The sequence below is a fragment of the Oryctolagus cuniculus genome, chromosome 7 (assembly GCF_051225735.1).
Source record: "Oryctolagus cuniculus isolate XC-2025 breed Fujian yellow rabbit chromosome 7, ASM5122573v1, whole genome shotgun sequence".
In the NCBI taxonomy this organism is placed as follows: domain Eukaryota; kingdom Metazoa; phylum Chordata; class Mammalia; order Lagomorpha; family Leporidae; genus Oryctolagus; species Oryctolagus cuniculus.
Genome location: NC_142873.1, coordinates 29,945,027 through 29,967,951, shown reverse-complemented (window position 1 = coordinate 29,967,951; position 22,925 = coordinate 29,945,027). Strand labels below are relative to the sequence as shown.

Sequence of the window (22,925 nt, the reverse complement as noted above, 5' to 3'; positions counted from 1 at the left end):
GAGTGAAATATAAACCAAGTAATCAAACTAAGCAATATGATACTTTGTTCCAAATGCAGCTTAGAACAAACTTATTCTAACACAAACACTTGTTTGTTTGTTTGTTTTTTGACAGGCAGAGTGGACAGTGAGAGAGAGAGACAGAGAGAAAGGTCTTCCTTTGCCATTGGTTCACCCTCCAATGGCCGCCGCGGCCAGCGCACTGCAGCGGGCGCATCACGCTGATCCGATGGCAGGAGCCAGGTACTTATCCTGGTCTCCCATGGGGTGCAGGGCCCAAGTACTTGGGCCATCCTCCACTGCACTCCCTGGCCACAGCAGAGAGCTGGCCTGGAAGAGGGGCAACCGGGACTAGAACCCGATGTGCCGGCGCTGCAAGGTGGAGGATTAGCCTAGTGAGCCACGGCGCCGGCTTCTAACACAAACACTTGTTCCAAGTGCAGCTTGCCAGTAATCTCAGACAATGGCGAGGTTTTCTATATTTATAAACAAGTTCTGCAGGATGGCCTAGAACTGCACCAACAACGTGCACCAACAGTGGCCACATGTGGCTAGAAAGCACTTGAAATATGGCTAGCTCAAATGGAGATGTTTTCCAAATGTAAAATGAAAGCTAGATTTCAAAGACTTAGAACAAAAAAAAAGATTATGAAATACTTGATTAACAATTTTATATTTATTATATCCTTGAAATATTTTGAATAATTGAATTAAATAAAATACACTGTTCAAATTAATGCCACTTTTCCATTTAGTTATTTTAACGTAGCTATTAGACAATTTCAAATGTATTCTACCACATATGCAGTGCGTATTTTATTTATTTATTTTTAAAGGTTTATTTATCTGAAAGGCAGAGGTACAGAGAGGCAGAGACAGAGAGAGAGAGAGAGAAAGAAAGTGTGTGTAAAAGAGAGGGCTTCCATCTGTTGGTTCATTCCCCAAATGGCCACAACGACCAGAGCTGGGACAAACCGAAAGCAGGAGCTAAGGGCTTCTTCTGGGTCTCCCATATGGGTGCAGGGTCCCAAGGACTTGGGCCATCTTCTACTGCTTTCTGGGCCAGATGCAGATAGCTGAATCAAAGTGGAAGAGTTGAGACTTGAGCAGGTGTCCATATGGGATGCCGACACTGCAGGTGTTAGCTTTAGCCATTAAGCTACAGGGCTGAACCCAACAGTGTGTTATTTTATTTGTTTTACATAGGGTTAGCTTAAAACCATCCAAAATGTGAAACCTATTCTGTCTATTTGGCCCTCCTCTTCCATCAAGATTCCATCAATCTGAGAACTTATGTATCACTAGGATAAGAAGTCTCATAAGGGGCTGGCGCTGTGGCATAAAAAAAAAACCTGTCGCCTGCAGTGCCGGCATCCCATATGGGCGCCAGTTCCTATCCTGGTTGCTCAGCTTCTGATCCAGCTCTCTGCTATGGCCTGGGATAGCAGTAGAAGATGGCCCAAGTCCTTGGGTCCCTGCACCCACGTGGGAGACCTGGAAGAAGCTCCTGGCTCCTGGCTTCAGATTGGCTCAGCTCCAGCCATTGCAGCCGGTTGGGGAGTGAACCATCGGATGGAAGACCTCTCTCTCTCTCTCTCTCTCTTTCTTTGCCTCTCCTTCTCTCTGTGTGTAACTCTGACTTTCAAATAAATAAATAAATCTTAAAACAAAGTCACATGATAAAAAAAGTCAAAGAAAGTAAAGTATCCTCTAGCTTTTTCTTTGATATATGTTTACTAAAATAGGAATGCAATGTGCATTTTTTCTTTTTATTTTAAAATATTTCAAATAATAAAGTATAAGGAAGAGTTCAGTGAGTACACATAAATTTACCAGTTTTTAACATTTTGTCACATTGGCTTCATATATAAACACTATATGTATACTCTACTATACTATAGGGGTAGGTATATTAATATCACCTAACATGGGATTTATGAGACAGATTAGAAAATGATGAAATAAGCATATATGTTATTATGTAAGGGGTAGGTTAATTCACTGAAGATAACATTTATAAATACCTGTATACCAAACAATATGCTTCTACACATTTTGAGTATATATATATAGTAAAATATATACACACGTTTTTAATACATTTAGTATATACATGCATATCTATCTAGCTATATATATATAAACTTCCAAAAATGAAAGAAAACATGTGGTGTTTGTCTTTCTGTGTCTGATTTAGCCACTTAGCAGAATGATTTCCAGTTTGATCTAGTTTGTTGTAAATATCAAGAATGCATTGTTTTTATAGCTGAGTAATATTCCATGTGTGTGTATACACACATATATATATACCACATTTCCTTTGTTCACTGATTCCATATCTTTGATGCTATGAATAGTTCTGCAATACACATGGGACTGAATTTATTTCTTAAATTTTTTAATACATTTATTTATTTGAAAGGCAGAGACGGAGAGAGGGAGAGAGAGGGAGACAGAGGGAAAGAGGAAAAGAGAGAGAGAATCTTCCAACCACTTTAACTCGCCAAATGGCAGCAATGCCCAGGTTGGGGCCGGGCCAGGCCGAAGCCAGAGTTTCTTCTGGGTATCCCATATATGGAGCAAGGGCCCAATTGGGCCAACTTCTGCTGCTTTCCCAGGCATATTAGCAGGCAGCTGGATCAGAAGTGGAGCAGCCAGGCCATGAACGAGAACTCAGATGAGATAGCTGAATGGCAGGCTACATCTTTACAAATGAGCCAGAATGCTGGCCCCCAGGTATCTCTTTCAAATGCTGACTTCATTTCCTCTTTATATATTCCTAGAAGTAGGATAGCTGGGTCATATGGTAGATCTATCTTTAGTTTCTTTTTTTTTTTTTTGACAGGCAGAGTGGACAGTGAGAGAGAGAGACAGAGAGAAAGGTCTTCCTTTGCCATTGGTTCACCCTCCAATGGCCGCCGCGGCCAGCGCACTGCGGCGGGCGCATCATGCTGATCCGATGGCAGGAGCCAGGTACTTATCCTGGTCTCCCATGGGGTGCAGGGCCCAAGTACTTGGGCCATCCTTCAGTGCACTCCCTGGCCACAGCAGAGAGCTGGCCTGGAAGAGGGGCAACCGGGACAGAATCCGGTGCCCGGACCGGGACTAGAACCCGATGTGCCAGCGCCGCAAGGTGGAGGATTAGCCTAGTGAGCTGCAGCGCAGGCCTATCTTTAGTTTCTTAAGAATCACTATATTATTTCTATAATGGCTGCACTAATTTGCATTCCCACTAACAATGTATTAGAATAGCAATAAACAGCAATTCTAACTTGACATGATTCCTCATTGTGGTTTTTACTTGCATTTCCCTAACGGCTAGTTATCCTGAGCATTTTTCATGTATTGGCCACTTGAATTTCTTCTTTTGAAAAATGTATAGTCAGATCCTCTGCCCATTTCTGAACTGGGTTGCTTATTTTTGTTGTTGAATTTCTTGAGTTATACAGTTTGTAAACATTTTCTCCCATTTTGTCAGTTGCCTGTTTACTCTGTTGATCATTTCTTTTGCTGTGCACTTCTCAGTTAGAAATAATCCCATGTGTCTGTTTTTGCTCTCGTTGCTTGTGCTTTTAGGTCTTATCCAAAAATACGGGGGGTCAGCTGTGGCGTAGCGGGTAAAGCTGCTGACTGCAGTGCCAGCATCCCAAATGGACGCCGGTTCACGTCCCAACTGCTCTACTTCTGATCCAGTTCTCTGCTATGGCCTGGGAAAGCAGTGGAAGATGGCCTAAGTCCTTGGGACCCTGCACCCACGTGGAAGACCCGGAAGAAGCTCCTGGCTCCTGATCAGCGCAGCTCCGACCATCGCAGCCAACTGGGGAGTGAACCAGCGGATGGAAGACCTCATCTCTTTCTCTCTGCCTTTCCTCTCTCTGTGAAACTCTTTCAAATAAATAAAATCTTTAAAAAACAAAACAAAAAAAACCCATAAAAATACGTTATGTCCATGTCTTTTTTTTATAAAGATTTATTTATTTATTTATTTGAAAGGTAGAGTTATAGACAGTGAGAGAGAGACAGAGAGAAAGGTCTTCCTTCCGTTGGTTCACCCCTCAAGTGGCCGCTACAGCCAGTGCTGCGCCGATCCGAAGCCAGGAGCCAGGTGCCTCCTCCTGGTCCCCCATGTGGATGCAGGGGCCCAAGCACTCGGGTCGTCCTCCACTGCCCTCCGGCCACAGCAGAGAGCTGGACTGGAAGAGGAGCAACCGGGACTAGAACCCGGTGCACATATGGGATGCCGGCGCCGCAGACAGAGGATTAGCCAAGTGAGCCACGGCGCCGGGCCCATATGTCCATGTCTTGAAGTGTGTCTCCTGTATTTTCCTTTAATCATTTCATAGCTTCAGGTTTTACATTTAGAACTTTTTTTTTAAGATTTATTTATTTATTTGAAAGTCAGAGTTACACAGAAAGAAAAGGAGAGGCAGAGAGAAAGAAAGAGGTCTTCCGTCTGCTGGTTCACTCCCCAGATGGTCGCAATTGCTGGAGCTGCACCAATACAAAGCCAGGACCCAGGAGCCTCTTCCTGGTCTCCCACATTGGTGCAGGGGGCCAAGGACATGGGCCATCTTCCACTGCTTTCCCAGGCCATAGCAGGGAGTTGGATAGGAAGTGGAGCAGCTGGGACTCGAACAGGCGCCCATACTGGATGTTAGCACCACAGGCAGTAGCCTTACCCACTATGCCACAGCACCGGCCCCACATTTAGAACTTTGATACATTCTTAATTTTGTATATAATGCTGGGTAGGGGTATTGTTTCAGTCTTCTGCATGCAGAAATCCAGTTTTCTGGACACCATTTATTGAAGAAACTGTCTTTTCTCAAGGGAGTGTTTTTAGCTGTCAAAGATAAGTTGGTTTTGAGTGCGTAGATTTTTTTCTGGGGTTCCTATTTCTATTTTGTTCCATTGGCCTATGTATCTATTTTAAAGTTGCTTTACTTATAATGGATCTATAGTATGTCTTGAAATCTGGTATTGTGATGCCTACATTTTATTTTTATTGCTCATGAGTGCTTTGGCTATTTGAGGTTTTCTGTGTGAATTGCAGGATTTTTTTTTCTAATTATGTAAAGAATGTCATTGGTATTTTGATGGAGATTGAATGGAACCTGTAAATCATTTTGGATAATATGGACATTTTGATAATATTAATTATTCCAAACCAGGAACATGGGAGGCCTTTCCATTTTTTTAATGTGCATATTTTTATTTTCTTTTTTAGTGTCTTGTATTTTTCATTGTAATGGCCTTTCACATCCTTGGTTAAATTTATTCCAAGGTATTTAATTTTCTTTTGTAACTATTGTGAATGAATTGCTTTTATAAATTCTCAGCTAGATCATTGTTGGTATATAAAAATGCTGCTGAAATTTGAGTGTTGTGCATCCTGAAACTTTACTGAATTCAGGTATCATTCTAATAGTATCTTGGTGGAGTCATTTGGTTCCCTTATCGGTATAGAAGCATACCAGCTGCAAAAAGGGATAATTTGTTTTCTGCCTTTCCTGTTTGTATACCTTCTAGGCACCTGAGTCAATTCCATGGTGTAGTTCCTTGTACTGGTGGCAGATTCAGTGTTTACCTCCTCACATACCACTGCATCAAACGGAACTAAACGTTACAGGGTGATGCTGCTTTCTTCTCCAAGCACCAGCAGGAGTGGTACACATACCATGGTTTATACTTTCCTTTTCTAACCATGTTATCACCACACACAGGTTTTAAACACGCAAGATTTACTGAAGTTTTGGGAAGACAAAGAAGACTGAGACCCCAGAAATTCAAATATCTTAGATTTCAGTTTTAGAACTCAAATTCTTAAAATTCCTCTGCCCTCTCAGTCTCTAGACTTGGTCTCTTTCCCCAGGCCTGAGCCTCTGATGCTGGCATGATTTCTTTCTTCCCTCTTATCCCTTACTATTCAATTCCTAATCATTTTTAATGTAGAATAATTTATGCTACTGTATGAATATGGTTTGAGCATGTCCCCCAAAGTTCCATTGATTAGAAGCTTGGTTCCAAGGTAGCATTATTAAGGGGTAGTAGAACCTTTAAGAGGAAGGACCTAATGAAAGGTCTTTAGGTCACTGGGGCACTGCCCACGGAAGGGATTTATGTAGTTCTGGTTGGATCCTACTTGGTTCCCTTGAGCTGGATTAGAAGTGAAGCAACCAGGACTTGAACTGGTGCTCATATGGGACGCTGGCACTGGAGGCGGCAGCTCAGCCTGCTGCACCACGAGGCTGGGCCCAGCAGGTTGAGATTTATCTGCTTGATTCTCTTGGTAGGCTGAGAGCTTCTTGAGGGTCTCAACTCATCTTTGATTCCCAGGTAAGGCAGTTCACCAATAAATGCCTGAACTTATGAATAAAGAATAACAACTGAAATAAACAAATTGATGTTTACTCTAAGTTTCCCATTCTGAAATGTGTTCCAATACTTACAGAATGAAGAAGCTAAAGAGTTGACATAAGGAAGGTTAAAGGGATCTTTCTGAGATAGTTTTCCCCATTTTCACAGCATTTTTTTTCTTATCCTTTATGAAAAATTTTTACAAATCATAACTTTAAATCCTTCCTTATATTGCAGTTCTGCACGTTATTCCCACCTTTACACTTTAAACGTTTAACTCCATTTGCTGTTTTGGGAACTGAGTCACTATTTAATACTCTTACTTAACTAAATTCTAGTTCAAGGGTAACTGAAAGAGTAAATGAGAACATCGATTAAAAATTAAATCTAACTGACCTTTTCTAGGTATGGGTGCATGTAGATTATATACTTCTGAACTTTTATAAGTTAATAACACATCCATTTAAAATTTATTTTGAGATGAGTGAGTAGTTAAACCTTAGGTATAGTTTATTTTTAAGAGAAATGTAATAATGAGGTAATGTATTTACAATGATCAACTGTTCCAGTTTGCCTGGCATTGAAGAATTTTTCAGGATGCTGATCTTTCAGTGAAAACCTGTGACAATCGTAGACAAATTGGTGAGAATGTATGGTTATTCTAAGAGTATACAACACTAAAGTTTTTCCTCAGTAAACTCTAGTAACAGGAATTCTTGACCTACTTTAATCTGTAGATATGCCTGTTATCTGGTGAAGGATAAATGACTTCTTCCATTGTTGTCATGCACTGAATTAACAGGAAGGAACATGGATCTGTGTTCTACTTGTCTTCATCAACAGAATAAAATGAAACATAGTACACAGAATTCTTTTCATCCTATTTCTGTACCCTAGAACTAAGGATTTGCATATCTCTTATCTCCTTTCATCAATTTAACCTTCATCTACTCATCCACTAGAGATAAAGAAAGGCAAAAGATGAGCACCATGGCAAACAACACCTGAATACTCTCACCATGTTTATTACTACTATCATGGTCCAAGTTAAAATCTTTTATGCCTGAATTAAAATTTCCATCCTTGTCTTCCTTTAGACTACTCTTAACATGTCAGTCACAATGTTCTTTTATTTTATTTTTAAAATGTTTATTATATATTAATTTTTAAATTATACAATATAATCATCTCAATAGTTAAAGAAAAGCTATTGATAAAATTTAATATCCCCTCATGACAGAAACTCTAAATAAATTAGGTAAAGAAGGAATGTTGTATCTCAACGTAAAAAGGCCATAGATAACAAAGCAACAATTAATATTATATTAAATGGGGAAAGGGTGAAGGCTTTCTAAGATCTGGAACAAGACAAGGATGTGCACTTTCCATACTTTTATTTAATACAGTACTAGAAGTCCTAGTTAGAGCAATTAAATGAGAAAGAAAGGGCACCCAAACTTGAAAGGAGAAAGTTAAACACAAATTGTCACAATTTTCAGATGACTACACCAGCAAACTATTAGAACTTATAGGCCGGCGCCACGGCTCAACAGGCTAATCCTCCGCCTTGCGGCACCGGCACACTGGGTTCTAGTCCCGGTTGGGGCGCCGGATTCTGTCCCGGTTGCCCCTCTTCCAGGCCAGCTCTCTGCCGTGGCCAGGGAGTGCAGTGGAGGATGGCCCAAGTGCTTGGGCCCTGCACCCCATGGGAGACCAGGAGAAGTACCTGGCTCCTGCCTTCGGATCAGCGCGGTGCGCTGGCCGCGGCGGCCATTGGAGGGTGAACCAACGGCAAAGGGAAGACCTTTCTCTCTGTCTCTCTCTCTCACTGTCCACTCTGCCTGTCAAAAAAAAAAAAAAAAAAAAAAAAAACTTATAAATGAATTCAGCAAAGCTGCAGAATGAAAAGCCAACACAGAAAATTTAGTAGTATTCTTATAGACCAATAGTAAATTATCTGAAAAAAAAAAAAAAAGAAGCCCAAGAAAGCAATCTCATTTCTTTTTTTTTCTTTTTTTTTTTTTTATTTGACTGGTGGAGTTAGACAGTGAGAGAGAAAGAGACAGAGAGAAAGGTCTTCCTTCCGTTGGTTCATCCCCCAAATGGCCGCTACAGCCAGTGTGCTTTGCGGATCCGAAGCTAGGAGCAACGTGCTTCCTCCTGGTCTCCCACGCGGGTGCAGGGGCCCAAGCACTTGGGCCATCCTCCACTGCACTCCCTGGCCCCAGAAGAAAGCTGGACTGGAAGAGGAGCAATGGGGACTAGAACCTGGCACCCATTTGGGATGCCGGCACTGCAGGCAGAAGATTAACCAAGTGAGTCACGTCGCCGGCCCCACAATCTCATTTCTAATAGTTATTCTAATAGCTACAAAAAGCACACAATGATCCTTTTAAAGTCAAATCCTCTCTACTTTTCCCAAACTCTTCAATGCTTTATGATCTCATTTACAGTGAAAGGAGAGTCATTCTAAGAGCCCGTTAGATTTGTCCTGTAAGTCTTCCCCCTGGCCTTATGTCCTACCTTGCTCATTAAGCGGTTCCTGGATTACTTTGAGAAAGCTCCACTCCCACTCCCAGGGCCTTTGCATTGGTTGTTCTCTCTGCCTAGGCTGCTCTTCACCCCCAAATTGGCACGGGTGTCTCTTTTATTCCTTGTTTTCTTAAATCTCACATTAATCTATGTAACTGCTGTCCTCTTCCTTGTTCATCATTTAACCACATGAAATGCAATGCATTCTACTCTTCGTTTACTATTTGTCCTAAACTAGAATGGAAGCTCAGTGCTCCATAATGAGATTCTGTCTCTCCCTTCTGACCTCTCAATCTGTTTTGTTTTCTGTTACCTTCAGTGTATAGAATATTGCCTGGCACATGGAAAGCACTCAAATATTTAAAGATGCATGAATGATTGAAGGATAGCTAAAAAGTTCCCTCAGTTAGGTTCTCTCCTTAGATTCCTGGGGCCTAAAATCACTCTTTTTTTTTTTTTTTTTTTTTTAAGAGAATAATGTATTCTGTCTAAAAAGGAAAAGGGAAACCTCTGGGGAGTTATAACATTAATTGAGTGTAATCTCAGTGAGGCTGAATTTACCAGACCTTTATTCTGCTGAGAAAGCAGAGGAGGTCTGGGACTGAGTTCCTGGGGTTGAGAAGAGGGAAGGAAGAACACAAGGAACATAATCTACTTCTGTCACATTTTTCAGTGCGGTTGGCCTTGACTTAAGAGACAATGATATTTTATTTGCTCATTTTTAAGTTTTAGGACCCTATATTTTAAGTTTTGCTTTGAGACAATAATAAATTTGAAGGAAAGGACAAATAGATTACAGAGAATTTTTTTGTGCTATGACTCATTCAAAAACCTGATGCTCCATTACCTCCAAATATTACAGTGTATATTTCCTACCAGTATATAAATCTCTTATGTAACAATAATACAATCTTCATACTTAGGCCTCAGTGAAGTTTTACCAACTATTGCAATAATGTCCTTAGGGCCAAAGAATTCTTTTTCAGTCACAGTATTCAGATAAGCATTCAGTATTCAGAATCACATGGTGCATTTAGCTATCATGCCTCTTGAGTAATTTTTGGTTTAGAACAAGTTTTTTGATCTCTTTGCCTTCCTGACCTTGACACAGATAGAGGCCAGGGGCATATTTAATATTTCTATAAAACAGAATTCAGTTATAAGTATTTGGCAGGAATATAAAATAAATGATGTTATATTATTTTCATTTTATCCAATCATGTGATACATGACATGATTTTCCCACAACCTATGATGTTCACTTTGATCACTGTTATTGTTTAATGTTTGTTAATGTTCACCTCTGTAATGTTAATCTTTTTTCCTTTTATAACATAATCATTTTGTGTGGAGAAATTTTCAAACTATGTATATCACATTTTTAATCAAAATGTTAGTAATTCATTTATATTTACCTGGAGTCATGGTTCCCTATTTTAGTGAATGGATTGTAATCTGTGGGCATCATTATTTCTTTTGATGTTCACATTGCTTCTGATTGGACTAGCCGAAGTCCCTACAAAAATGGCTTCTGTGTCCAACATCACTCTGACATAATAACAAATTCCAAGATCATCTTGTGCTTTCTGTGCCCCAGCCCAGGAATTTGCCATTTTATTTCCCCAAGGAGCTTCATTTCTTCTCATGGGAAGTGGTATTGAGAGACTAAGCCCTGGAAGCCAAGTATATTCATTACCAAGAAATACATGTTCAGAAATACATGCATCCACATATAAATGTGCACATTTAATCTGTATATTGAAAGCTGTGGAGTCATATCACTTTCCCAATTCTAATTCAAAACCACAAAATTTGGAGACAGCACTGTGGTGCAGTGGGTTAAAGCCTCGGCCTGCAGTGCTGTGATCCCATTTAGGTTCTGGTTCAAGTCCTGGTTGCTCTACTTTCCAATCAAGCTCCCTGCTAATGTGCCTGGGAAAGCAGCAGAGGATGGCCCAAGTGCTTGGGCCCCTGCATCCACGACGGGGACCCAGAAGAAGCTCCTGGTTCCTGGCCTTGGATTGGCTCAGCTCCGGCCACTGTGGCTATTTGGGGAGTGAACCAGTGGATGGAGGACCTCCCCCCACCAATCTCCCACAAAAAAACCCACAAAATTCATTCTAGCTTTTTCATTTTGTCTGTATACATGACTTCTCTAAAAGAAATCGGCTCTTGTTGTCAATTCCACCATATATAGCCAAACTCTGCCATACGTTTTCCCCATGAAGATGCTCTTCTCATGCCACACAGGCTTTGATATCCTGATAGAACACAGCTCCCATGTGACTGCCTTTGTTGTGCCAATCAGGCTAACATCCCAGGTCATATCTTCCTCCAGTTTCAAGGTCCAGGGTGCCTCTAAGTGTGAGTGTTGACATCTCAGATTGCAACTCCCAATGCCAGGCTAAAACCTGGCTGTACATCCCCTTCTCTCTTTTCTCAGAATCTGACAACCCAAGCCTGTCTACACTTCCCTGAGACAACTATCTTCAACCATTTTGGGCTATGCAACCCTACACTGTGTTGTCTGTCCAAGACTGACTTTCTTCATGCTTCTTGGGCTGTCACATCTCACACTTCTCATGCCAAGCTGCCCTCGTGTGTGGGTGTCTATTCTTCTACATTTCCTGGGTAATTCTTTGGATATTCATTTATACATTTTTATAGATATTTAAATTTTACAGATTATATCATATCACAAAATGAGGACTGAAAACATATGGCGGGGCTAGCACTGTGGCATGCTGGGTAAAGCTGCACCTGGGGCACTGGCATTCCATATTAGAACCAGTTCAAGTCCCAGCAGCTCCAATTCTGATCCAGTTCCCTGATAATATGCCTGGAAAAGCAGTGGAAAGTTGCTTGGGCCCTTGCACCCATGTGGGAGACCCAGAAGAAGCTCCTGGATCCTGGCTTCAGATTGGCCCAACTTCAGCTGTTGTGGCTATTTGGGGAGTCAACCAGTGGATGGAAGAGCTCTCACTCTCTGTCTCTTCTTTCTCTCTCTCTCTGTAACTCTTGCCTTTCAAATAACTAAATAAATCTTAGCAAAAATAAGGCAGATTCTCTGATAAAGAAGCCAAGAAAGCAATCTCATTTCTAATAGCTACAAAAAGCACACAATGATGCTTTTAAAGTCTCTATGTTGCCCAAGCTCTTCAATGCCTTCTGGTCTCACTTTGAGTAAAGATAAGAGTCATTCTAAGTGCCTGAGGAAATTCTGGGTATTCTGTAAAAAACAATGAGACTATATTCTGCTCCTGAAAATCTACTCATTTGTCTGGAATGTGATTCCACACGTATTCTTCCATTCATTTACTCTACCACCAATTATTTATCAAGTATTTTCCATATTCCAGGTACCCCACTCTGTGCAAGGAATACTGAGATGAATGAAACAGGATTTTAAAGGCAGATTTTGAAGGGCTGGGTAGTGTATGAATAAGTGTCTTAGGTGATGTGAGAATATTATATATAGAGTCAGTGAGGGCACAAAAGAATCAACAGCCAATTCTGTCTGAGGGAGGCGGGGCCAAGAAATAATTTCCAAGTGCTTGGACAAAATCTCTATAGTTGAGGACATCTCTCACACACAGAAATGGAGGTGCAGAGAGAGAATGACGAAAAACACTGGTTTAATAAGAACAAACAATTTGATACTAGGGAGGGGAAAATGTAATTGTAGAGGGCAGTGCAGAGGCAAAAATATGCAGGAATTGGCTGGCGCCGCGGCTCACTAGGCTAATCCTCTGCCTGCGGCGCCGGCACACCGGGTTCTAATCCCGGTCGGGCACCGGATTCTGCCCCGGTTGCCCCTCTTCCAGGCCAGCTCTCTGCTGTGGCTAGGGAGTGCAGTGGAGGATGGCCCAAGTCCTTGGGCCCTGCACCCCATGGGAGACCAGGAGAAGCACCTGGCTCCTGCCTTCGCATCAACATGGTGCGCCGGCCGCGGTGGCCATTGGAGGGTGAACCAACGGCAAAAGGAAGACCTTTCTCTGTCTCTCTCTTACTATCCACTCTGCCTGTCAAAAAAAAAAAAGCAGGAACTTAGGAGGCCAGAAGTAGTACGGAGCTGTATCATGGAGGACTTTGAACACCTTCTAGTGGCAGGTGAAGGTCGGTTGTAAGAAATAGGGAGCTGTTCGGAGCTTGCAGCTGAGGAGTACAAACTCTCTACACTTTAGACAGCGTGGTCTCAGGAATGCAGAAGATGCAATATGAGGGGTAAGACACTGCAAGCGTGAGAAAAATTTCAGAGATAAGAGAAATGGTGAGGATAAACGATAAACTAAGCAGCACTGGGGATGCAGATAGAGATGTTGCGGGCTAGGTTGGGCCTAATTTCTCTTCCAAACTCTTGCCTTTTACTTTGAGAATCATTCTAAATACAAGTGCAAATATGACATGCAATGTGATAATGTTTATTTACAAAATGAGGAAAACAGTACACACACACACATACACACACATATGGGCTTTATTTAGGGACATTAGGCCAGGAAAACTAATGAGAGTGATTTTCATACCAGGTTTTCTTTGGGTGCACGTGGAGACAAAGCACTTTCATTTTACCCAGCTCTTTTTGAGCTTAAAAACAGAAGTGCATGTGTGGTACAGCCCCAGGTCCCAGGTAAGGGGAAGTACTTCCTGGGAAAGGGGTCATCTAATTGACAGGTGGGTGGATAAGATTACATGGAGTGGGGGAGGTATGGCTCCCACCTCATGAACTTAATTTAGCTACCTGACAATTACCATTTTAGGGATAGACACTCAGATGTAAAGGAGCATGTTACAGGACTTGAGACATTAATAGTTGAGCTGGGATATGGAGAGAAGAGAGTTTCAAATGAGTTCATGGTTTCCAGATAGAATGACGTTCTTAAGGACAGGAAAACATGAGAGGGTTGGGAAATACTGAGTTCTGGGGGGCACATGAAACACACAAGAGAAATCTAGGCTGGAGGCATGGATTTTAATCATCGGCATACTAATTGGTAGGTAATATGCTAGTATATTAATATTAGTAGTTTCATCCAGAGAGAGCCGACAGAATTTGGAGAGACATAAGGAATGACACCTTCAGAACACCTTAACTTATAGGACACATAAAGAAAGGGACTCTTGCCAAGGAGAATCAAGATAGATTACTAATAAGTAAGAGATAGGAGGAGAACAAAGAATGATTAACATGGAAATTAGTGGAGGGACTTCTGGCTTCCTGTCATGGAGGATTTTCTTGCATTGGGGCAATACACTGAAAACAATTAAAAGCTCGACGGTCTTTTTTTTTTTTTTTTTTTTTTTTGACAGGCAGAGTGGACAGTGAGAGAGAGAGACAGAGAGAGAAAGGTCTTCCTTTGCCGTTGGTTCACCCTCCAATGGCCGCCGCTGCAGCCGGCGCACCGCACTGATCCTGGCAGGAGCCAGGAGCCAGGTGCTTTTCCTGGTCTCCCATGGGGTGCAGGGCCCAAGCACCTGGGCCATCCTCCACTGCACTCCCTGGCCATAGCAGAGAGCTGGCCTGGAAGAGGGGCAACCGGGACAGAATCCGGCGCCCCAACCGGGACTAGAACCCGGTGTGCCGGCGCCGCAAGGTGGAGGATTAGCCTATTGAGCCACGGCGCCGGCTGACGGTCTTAAAACTCTGAAATATACTTAAGCGCACATGTGTGTGTATGTATGTACATGTGCATAAAAATTAGAGAGAAGCAAAAGCAGATGAAACATGGAATGAACAATAGAATCTAGGGAGACTAGAGAAAGAAGTTAGGAAGTGTTAGCAAACACTAGAAAAGGGAGGGGTGACATCCTGAAGGTCTTAGTCAAATCAAAGGTGCCTGTGAAAAGGATCAAGAGTCCCAGAGAACCAGAAAACCATGACAGACACTACTATACTAGGGATTAAGTTTGCAAAAATGGCTCTCCTCTGGATGTCAGCTGTGGAAGAAAACTGCAAAGCAGAATGATTAAAAATGAATGACAGAAAGAGTCTTTCTTCTGCCCAGGATGACGGTAGAAATTTGGATGAAGAGAAAGAACATGATCAGGGTTCCAGGGTCTTCAGTAGACAAAGGAATGACCACATGTCAAGTAGATGACAGATCTAATAGACATCAGCTCCTGAGCTTTCCCCTTCCAAGTTTACCACAACTTTCTACACAGTGATGAAGACAATTGCATTTCCAAAATAGCATGAAAACTTCTTCCAGAGGCAAATCTGAAATAAGTTTTCTGTCTAAATGGATTTATTTTTCCATAAATAGTTATGCACTGAGTGAATACAACACTAATTGTAAAGAAATGTGTGATTTTTTTCCACTCAATCCAGTAAACCTAATTGCATCAAATATGTATAGAACATGCTATATAAATGTACTCTTATCAGTCCATACATTATATTTTATTAAAACCTAAGCTTTTTCATTCTTTTCAGAGAGTAAAATAAAAGTTGAAACTCTAATATCCCCCCCACCCTGATGATGGATCTCTTTCAGCACCACTTCTAGAAAGAATGGAAGACATTTTGATCACACACAGTTGAGTGTTTTCTTCTAAGTAGGAGACCACAAAAAGGAAGGATCTGCCAGTAGCACAGACATCAAAGATGAAATGGTGTTCTTCTGCAACGAATGTCTCTCCTCACGCTTGTCACCCAGCCCAGGCTAAGCTAACTGTTGTAATTCTGGGCTCTCAAATTGCAGATATCAAACAATGCAATTGCCACAGTAGACAGAAAATGGTTACTGATAGCTGTCCTTGTGTAGACTTTAAGCTCTTCAAGGCTGCTTTATACCCACAAACACTTCCACATTAAACAGTGAATAAATAATAAAATTAAAAAAAGGGGGCCAGCATTGTGGCACAGTGGGCTAATGCCCTGGCCTGAAGCACCAGCATCCCATATGGGTACCGCTTCTAGTCCTGGCTGCTCCTCTTCTGACCCAGCTCTCTGCTATGGCCTGGGATAGCAGTAGAAGATGGCCCAAGTTGTTGGGCCCCTGCACCCACATGGGAGACCCGGAGGAAGCTCCTGGTTCCTGGCTTCAGATCGGCGCAGCTCCAGCTGTTGCGGCCATCTGGGGAGTGAATCAGCAGATGAAAGACCTCTCTCTCTGTCTCTACCTCTCTCTGTAACTCTTTCAAATAAATATAATAAATCTTAAAAAAAAAACACAAACTTATTCCTTTTTGCCAGCTTGCATCTTTTGAATTACCCATTTGTTGAGTCAGGTGATCATTTACAATTTTAATTATCATAAAAAATTAAACAAAATACTCTCTTGCCCATCTTCAGAAGTGAGAACATAAAAATGTTAAAAATGAAAAAAAAAAAAACCCAAGTTCTACTTACTTAGCTAGCCACCAAAATCACTCTTTCTAAATTCTTTTGACTAGTATTCAGTAAACACACAGCCTCACCAGGGCTTTCGTCCAACACCCTCTACAACTGCATCCTAATCCTATTGGAATCAGCACTCTTCTGTAACCGCATCTATTTTTCTTTCCCCCTGAAAAGATATAAAGTAGGTCCTGGTGACTTTCTCTACTGATGTCATCACCTCTGCTCCTTTCTATTTCTAGAGCCTCGGTTTTTTTTTTTTTTAAGGGTTTTATTTATTTATTTGAGAGGTAGAATTATAGACAGTGAGAGGGAGAGACAGAAAGAAAGATTTTCAATCTGTTGGTTCACTCCCAAGGGCCAGAGCTGCGCTATCCGAAGCCAGGAGCCAGGTACTTCTTCCAGGTCTCCCACACAGGTGCAGGGGCCCTAGCACTTGGGCCATCCTCCACTGCCTTCCCAAGCCACAGCAGAGAGCTGGATTGGAAGAGGAGCAGCCAGGACTAGAACTGGTGCCCATAAGGATGTTGGCACCGCAGGTGGAGGATTAACCTACTGCGCTATGGCGCCGGCCCCGAGCCTCTGTTTTTAATGTCTTTCAATTTAGTTCACTCTAGTTGCATCAAAGGAATAATTCAGCATAATCAAAATTAAACTACATCTTAGGAATTCCTATTTCATACATATGGGATTCAAATGATATGGAATCCTCCTTTTTCTGGCTTTTCTGAATATCCCCCGTATCACATTCTTTTCTACTAGCCTCTATCTAAACAAACATGTTTCCTCAGGCTTTCACATATAAATTTCTCACTGAAGTCAGGGAAATATTCTTGCTGTGGTATGCTATGATAGTAAATTTGAAAATTATTTCATTATTGTCTTTGCACACACATTAGGACATTCTTTTGGTGGTCCTGCTCTAGGCAGGCATACAGGATAAAATTGATTAGGTTTGTGAGCTGGAATAGCCTTCCACCCTCACCACACCCCATGTGACTTCATGTCCCTACCTGACCACACCTGTGTGTCCACCTGCCAATCTAATTGGCCATTCCCCTTTGGAAGTGGATTAAAGGCCTGAAACACAGTGGGCCCGGCCTTTTTTCCCCGGACCCGCTTGCTGCCCTACACCTTTGGCCGTGTGGCCTTTGGGCCACCTGCCCCATGCTTCCTGGCCTGCATGCTCCTCCACGTGGCTGGCTCCCAGTGCTCGGTATGAACCCAGATTACCCTTCTCCCTTGGATTAGACTAATGCCCTTACTCTCCTACGCATTTCTCTCACTGAATAAAAAGCTTAAAACTTATCATGCTGCCTTGTTCATTTATGCCAATATTCAGAATCCTTCCCTGAATATTAGGCAATAACCCACAAGGCTTATGAATATTCCAAATTTATCAATAAGCATCCAGTAACATGAATGGTACCCCATACTCCGATATTATTTGGCAACCCAGGTGGGACTTCTAAGGGGTATGTCTCCCATAACAGTCTGATTTGTCTTTCAAATCTCTGTTTACATCTCTCTTCCTCTAACACAGCTTCCAGGTCTTATCAAACCTGGTAAGTCCTTAAATAATTTCTATCCTAAGATTTGTAAAATTACTTAACAATTTATGAAGAAACAATAACAAAAATAACACGGTAAATACTTCTGTCCAATTCCATATTGTCAGAAGGCTAATAACAATTATTTTTCTTGGAATATTACATGAAAGTAAATTATTTGCATAATAAAATCATTTTTATATTATTTCTTTTAAAGAACAAACTAAAAATACCAACCCTGTTAATATATTTAGTTAATGGATAACAGAAACTACATTCTTATTTTAAACAATAACTTACAGGATCAGCAGGTCCACAGAATTCTCGAAATGTCTTTGTAACATTATTCTGTTGAATCTCCAGTGCTACACAAGGACCAGAATACATTTCTGTCACCATCTCCTATGATACATAATATAAAAGAACACAAAAGAATAAATATAATTTAATGATCTTTTACATTTCTTCTTATAACTGCCACTATTTCACTAATCTCAACATGTTAAAGTTCTCTTTGCTCTCTTTCCCACCTGTAATCCACATGCTAAGTAGGTCCCAAATTTTGTCTATTTTTCCCGCAAAAATATATTTTAGATTTGTTCCCTTGTCACCATTTCTCCTACTACCATCATTTTATGTGTTTTACTACCTGACACTTTCATTATTTGAAATTATCTTCTAGTTTATCTTCACTTCAGAGATCTCTCCCCTAACGAGTACAATGATGTCATACTAACATTCCTACAAATTGTTTCTCCTGAAGAGTCATTTTAAAAACCATGCATTCTAACAACAAAAATTAACAGGGACCAAATTTATTCACCAACAATAAACACCTAGACAATTCAACAAAAATAAATGAAACAGCTTATGGACACTGGATGTCACACGGCACAGGCCTGTAACTGTTGAGATAATTGTTCCATCTTAATGTCTTCAGGCAGGGTCCTGACTGTATGACAGGCAGACAAAACACAACACAGTCCAACATTCTTACTGAGTTGAAGAGACAAAGACTGGAGTTCAGGGAGGTCAGTGCAACTAAAAATTTTCAGAGCAAAATACTGGAAAGAGAAAGGGAGCTACACAGGCAGTGAACTACTGGATCTCCAGAGAAGTTCACATGAGCCTTTGGCTCAGAGTTTGTGGTAGGAATAGAGGAAACTACAAAAGGCAGGGAAAAGAATGACTAGAAAGCAGTAGACCACACAACTCAAAGAGGTGGGATGCAGCTGAAAACAGTTTGTGCGTCTACCGACCAGCATGGAAAGCCCTCCTAAGACACCAGGAGCACAGGCGGGGTGCTCAGAGGGATAAGACAACACAGTCGCTGAGCAAAACCAGCCCTGGATTACGAGGGGCTCTGTGCCAGTCCTACACAGCTTCAAAGCAAGCCTCAAAAGTGTCAAACTGATGCCAAGCAACCTAGGTTCCAGAACATGACACTATCCACCATGGAATACTAAATTTCACAATATCCAATGTCCAATAAAAGAATACGAGACATGCAAAGAGAAGTAGGAAAATATGAATAATGATCAGAAGAAAACTCAATAAATAGACCTAACAAGAGAAATTATGTAATTAACATAGAATGTGTTAAAACAGCTATTACAATAAGCTCCATGTGCTCAAGATATAGAAGAAAATACGGGGCTGGTACTGTGGTGTAGTGGGTAAAGCCTCTGCCTGCAGAAGCTGCCACCATCCAATATGGTTGCTGATTCAAGTTCCAGTTGCTCCACTTCTGATCCAGCTCCCTGCTAATGTGTCTGGAAAAGCAGCAGAAAATGGCCCAAGTTGTTGGGCCACTGCACCCACATGGGAGACCCGGAAGAAGTTCCTGGCTCCTGGTTTTGGATTGGCCCAGCTCTGGCCATTGCAGCCATTTGGGAAGTAAACCAACAGATGGGAGGTCTCTCTCTCTCTCTCTCTGTCAATCTGTGTGTGTGTGTGTGTGTGTGTGTGTCTGCCTCTGCCTCTCTGTAACTCTTTCAAACGAATAAATAAATCTTTTTGTTTTAAAGAAGGAAATACAGACGTAGTAAGGATAAAAATCAAAGATATTGAAAAGACCCAAATGAAATTTCTGGAGATAAAATACAAAACATCTGAATTAAAAAGTATACTGGATGGGGTGTTCATAAGACACTGCAGGAAAGTAAATAAATTTGAAGATGTTCAATAAAAACTATTCAACAATAAGCATTGAGATACAGAAGAATAAATAAAAATGAGGTACTAGACTTGTTTATGTGCTCCCTTTGACTCTTAGTCCTTTCATTATGATCAATTGTGAACTGAAATTGATCACTTGGACTGGTGAGATGGCATTGGTATATGCCACCTTGATGGGATTAAATTGGAGTCCCCTGGTATGTTTCTAACTCTACCATTTGGGGCAAGTCAGCTTGAGCATGTCCCAAATTGTACATCTCTTCCCTCTCTTATTCCCACTCTTATGTTTAACAGGGATCACATTTCAGTTAAATTTCAACACTTAAGAATAACTGTGTATTAATTACAGAATTAAACCAGTCATATTAAGTAGAACAGACAAAAAAAAACTACTAAGAGGGATAATGTATTAAGTTGTTCATTAACAGTCAGGGCTATGCTGATCAAGTCACCGTTTCTCATAGTGTCGATTTCACTTCAACAGGTTTCCTTTTTGGTGTTCAGTCAGTTGTCACCAATCAGGGCGAACATATGGTATTTGTCCCTTTGGGAGAATAAATAAAGGGGAGAGTGATCAAACATGGGAAGCGAGATACTCAGCAGACTCATAGAATGGCGGATGTCCTAAACAGCACTCTGGCCTCAGAATCAGCCTTAAAGGCATTCCGATCTGGCTGAAAAGCCCATGAGAGTATTTCAGGCATGGAAAGCCAAGACACTCTGGCAAAAAAAAAAAAAAAAAAACAAAACAAAACAAACAAAAAACAAACAAAAAAAAACCAACAACACCACCACCACCTAAATGAAAGATCTATGTGAGTGAGATCCCAGTGGAAAGAACAGGTCTTCAAAGAAGGAGGTACCTTTCTCTGAAGGGAGGAGAGAACCTCCACTTTGACTATGACCTTGTCTAAACAAGATAAGAGTCGGAGAACTCAAGGGGCTTCCATAGCCTTGGAAACTCATGACTGGTGCATAGGGAGATTACTGATGCCATAAACAGGAGTGTCAATTTGTAAAGTCAACAACAGGAGTCACTGTGCACTTACTCCTCATGTAGGATCTCTGTCCTTAATGTGCTGTACATTGAGGCTTAATGCTATAACGAGTACTCAAACAGTATATTTCACTTTGTGTTTCTATGGGGGTGCAAACTGTTGAAATCTTTACTTAATGTATACTAAACTGATCTGTTAAAAAAGAAGAAATTATCAATTCCCAACTTGACTCTCGCTGGGATTAAACATGACAATAGGTCTGATCTGATTTCATCATCATTTAAAAAATCATCTATTATTTTTCACTTTGTTTCTGTGTGGGAGTAAACTGTTGAAATCTTTACTTAATGTGTGCTAAACTGATCTTCTGTATATAAAGAGAATTGAAAATGAATCCTCATGTGAATGGAAGGGGAGAGGGAATGGGAAAGGGGAGGGTTGCGGGTGGGAGGGACGTTATGGGGGGGAAGCCATTGTAATCCATAAGCCGTACTTTGGAAATTTATATTCATTAAATAAAAGTAAAAAAAAAGAATAAATAAAAATGAAAACAAAAATTGACCTGTGGGACAAAAATCAAACTATGTATGTATATATATATATATATATATATGGAGTACTAGACAAAAAGCTGATGAACAGAAAAATATTTTAAGAAATAATTGGAAAAAACTTGCCAAATTTGTTGAAATCCATAATCAAAATTCAAACAGAACCCAAGGAGAATAAATATAAATAAAAGTACAATGGGCATAACAAAAATCAAATTAGTTAAAAACTTTAAAAACAGAAGGGAAAAAAGAGACATACTACACAGCAGCAAGACAAAGATAAGGATGACAACAATACCATCAATAAAATCGATCAGTCTAGAATTTGAAATTCAGGCAGAAAAATATTTTTCAGTTGAGGGAAGAGTAAAGACTCTTCAGACAAACAAGAGCTGAGAGATTTACCATCAGCAACAGCCTTAAATATTTTTTAAATGTTATATTCTTCAAATAAAAGGGCAAAAACACCAGGTAAAAATAGGGACCTATACAAAATAACAGTAAACGTGTGGGTAACTATAAAATACAATTACACATATGCAACTAAAATATATGAAAACAACAGCACATAGGATCAGAAGGTGGAGATGTTAAGTATACTATTTTAAGTTTCATAAATATCAGGTAGTATAATGGAAACAGGAATAAAGAAAAGTGCCTATCAGTCAGTGTGTCTTGAATACTCAATAAATCTTCTTTTCTTCCTCTGGAAAGAATACTTGAGAAAATATTTCATTATGAGAAGTGAAAACAAATACAGAGACTGAAGTAGACGGCCAGAATATACGAAGTCAACCAAAGAACCAAGGAACCAAGGTATCAACAGTTGAGTGCGACTACAGGAAAATAAAGAGATGAGGCCCAATCGTGTAGGGCCATGTAGGTCATTTTGATCACTTTGGGGACTTATGATATACAACACCAAAACAAAATAATTTATTACAGAATATACTCAAATATTAACCCAAACTCAGTTGCTTTACCTAATAGAAATGACAGAAGTTAAAATACAAGAGAAAGGACTTCATTAATTAATATGGTACACATAATCCTGCCATTATAATCCCCAAACTCATCCCATGAAGACACTTCACTATTTCACAAATGTCACTGTAGTATTTTTAAAATAGATAATTGTGAGTTTGATTTTCTACCTGATGATATTAAAGTACTATATATATTTGCATGTGTGTGCATATATATATGTGTGTATATATATATATATCTCAAGAGTAAAGTTTTCCGTAGGAGTAGATGGCATGTGAACACATTTTTCAGAGAGGGGTCAATTTTGTCTGCCTCTTTTCCTACCTCCTACCCTCTCTCTCTCTCTCTCCCCCTCCTGCCTTCCTTCTTTCACTCTTTCCTTGTATTTCCCTTTGCCTCTTATTATTCACTCTATGTTGATAAAAGATAGTGT

General features: G+C 40.6%; 1 protein-coding gene across 11 annotated transcripts in view; it reads right to left on the bottom strand.

Moving 5' to 3' along the window:
• The window catches only part of NME7 (NME/NM23 family member 7), a 248,143-nt gene that overhangs the window by 98,198 nt on the left and 127,020 nt on the right, over window positions 1–22,925 (bottom strand). For 10 of the 11 annotated variants that reach the window (XM_002715560.6, XM_008264107.5, XM_089299605.1 and 7 more), the window contains one exon: window positions 18,079–18,180. In XM_002715560.6, the coding sequence (XP_002715606.1) occupies window positions 18,079–18,180 (102 nt within the window). Of the gene's footprint in view, window positions 1–15,267; window positions 15,966–18,078; window positions 18,181–22,925 lie in introns of those variants that run through there. The other variant, XM_089299604.1, reaches the window with a different exon arrangement.